The sequence below is a fragment of the Nicotiana sylvestris genome, chromosome 3, assembly GCF_000393655.2.
Source record: "Nicotiana sylvestris chromosome 3, ASM39365v2, whole genome shotgun sequence".
In the NCBI taxonomy this organism is placed as follows: domain Eukaryota; kingdom Viridiplantae; phylum Streptophyta; class Magnoliopsida; order Solanales; family Solanaceae; genus Nicotiana; species Nicotiana sylvestris.
Genome location: NC_091059.1, coordinates 217,600,806 through 217,603,094, shown reverse-complemented (window position 1 = coordinate 217,603,094; position 2,289 = coordinate 217,600,806). Strand labels below are relative to the sequence as shown.

The 2,289-nt window shown below is 42.2% G+C and overlaps 1 protein-coding gene across 1 annotated transcript; it reads left to right on the top strand.

The window, feature by feature from the left end:
• The first annotated feature begins 1,062 nt into the window (after positions 1-1,062).
• LOC104242547 (uncharacterized) lies at positions 1,063-1,662 on the top strand. The gene has a single exon (XM_009797619.2). It carries the CDS (start codon positions 1,063-1,065, stop codon positions 1,660-1,662), a length of 600 nt encoding a protein of 199 aa, XP_009795921.2.
• Positions 1,663-2,289: the final 627 nt, after the last annotated feature.

Sequence of the window (2,289 nt, the reverse complement as noted above, 5' to 3'; positions counted from 1 at the left end):
GACTCCCCTAGTATATAAAGGGAGTCTGATTATTTGTAATACACATTGCTACACGCATACCAAGACAATATAATATCATTTTCTTTTTGTAAGTTATTGTTCTTTTGTGTTTGGTATCGTTTGTGCATCCAATTCAAGTGAGACTCACTTTTCAAGACCATAACTGATCAATTTGCACGGTTTGAATTTATTTCTCATTGTTCGCTTTAATTACAATTCAATTTATCGCTTTGTGTCAAATTAATCTACATATCCTTAAAACTACTTACAAATTCAATTGTTATCCGATTTAGAGGGTAAACAATTTGGAGCCTATCGTGGGACTAAGGATAATAGTGGTTCTTTGATACAAATTTTCGTAACACGCACTATTTTATACTTATTTTTTGAAGTGTCTCTGATTTCAGGTTTAAGCTCAAGATGTCAAACTCACAATTAGCACCTCTACCTGTCGACAATGAGTCCGCTCACCACGGTGAGAATAATTACATAGCGCCCGGTAACGAGGTACCAACCATTCATCCCGTCAGAATTCCAGTTGCGGACACCTTGGATGCTAACTCGCACGTGGCTATCGACACAAGCGTCCCTGCTGACCCAGAGAATAACATCCATGGTGGAGCTCGGTCGACATCGCCGAATACTCAAAACAACGGAGAAGAAAAGATCAATCTTCAGATGATCTTCGAAATGTTACAGATTCAACAGGCGATGATAGCTCAGTTATAGAACCAAAGCCGCGCACCGTCCCAGGAAATCACCCACAGGGAAGAACCGGTTGCACAGAAATCGAATGAAAACGAGTCGGGTACCAACCCCGAGATCATAAAAATGCTCGAGGAGCTAATGAAACAGATAGAATAAGGGGAGAAGAAGATCGAAGCAAACGACAAAAAGGTGGAAACCTACAATTCCAGGGTCGAACATATCCCGGGAACGCCGCCGATACTGAAAGGCTTGGATTCCAAGAAGTTCGTTCAAAAACCTTTCCCTTTGAGTGCAACTCCAAAGCTGATCCCTAAAGAATTCCACATGGCCGAGATTCCTAAGTACACCGGGACGATGGACCCAAACGAGCATGTCACTTCATACACATGCGCCATCAAAGGAAACGACTTAGAGGATGATGAGATCGAGTCTTTCTTGCTGAAGAAATTCGGAGAGACCCTGTCAAAGGGAGCTATGATATGGTATCACAATTTACCTCCTAATTCAATTGACTCATTTGCTATACTTGCAGACTCTTTCATAAAAACACATCCTGGGGCTATCAAGGTCGAGACCAAGAAGTCAGACCTCTTCAAAGTAAGACAAAAGGATGATGAGATGCTTAGAGAGTTTGTGTCATGGTTTCAAATAGAACGGATGGACCTGCCACCGGTCGCTGATGATTGGGCAGTTCAAGTTTTTACCCAAGGACTCAATGTTCGAAGTTTGATGGCTTCACAGCAGTTGAAGCGGAATCTGATAAAGTACCCAGCTGTTACTTGGGCCGATGTGCATAATCGATATCAATCAAAAATTAGAGTCAAAGATATCAGACCCGTCGACAGAATCAAGAGAGATATCGACCGTGAACTGAGGTCAAACAGATATCGATATCAGCCGTATAATGGAGATCGAAAAAGCAGTGGGTTCGGGCGAAGTTTCTATGCTGAATGAAAGGAGAAGTGATCGAGGTTAAAGCACTCAAGGACTTATAAGCAAGAACAGCTTTTACAGGCCTATCGGACCTGAAGAAGCACCAAGGTTATCAGAATATAACTTTAACATCGACGTTACCGCTATTGTATTATCTATCAGACGCATCAAAGACACCAAATGGTCTCGACCCCTACAATCTGATCCTTCCCAAAGGGACCCTAACTAGATGTGCAAATACCATGGCACTTACGGCCATAGAACAGAGGATTGCTGGCAATTGAGAGAGGAAGTAGCCCAGCTATTCAACAATGGTCATCTTCGAGAATTCCTGAGTGACGGAGCCAAGGACCATTTCAGAAATAGGGATTCTAATAAATAAACCGAGCAAGAAGAACCTCAACACATCATTAACATGATCATCAGTGGGGTCGATATTCCTCAAGGGCCAATGCTAAAATGCACCAAAGTGTCCATCACAAGGGAATAACGGATTCTAGATTACATACCAGAAGGAACTTTGTCTTTTAACGACGAGGACGCGGAAGGGATTGTGCAGCCCCATAACGATGCATTGGTAATATCTGTACTCATAAATAAATCTAGAGTTAAACATGTGTTAATTGATCCAGGTACCTCGGCTAGCAT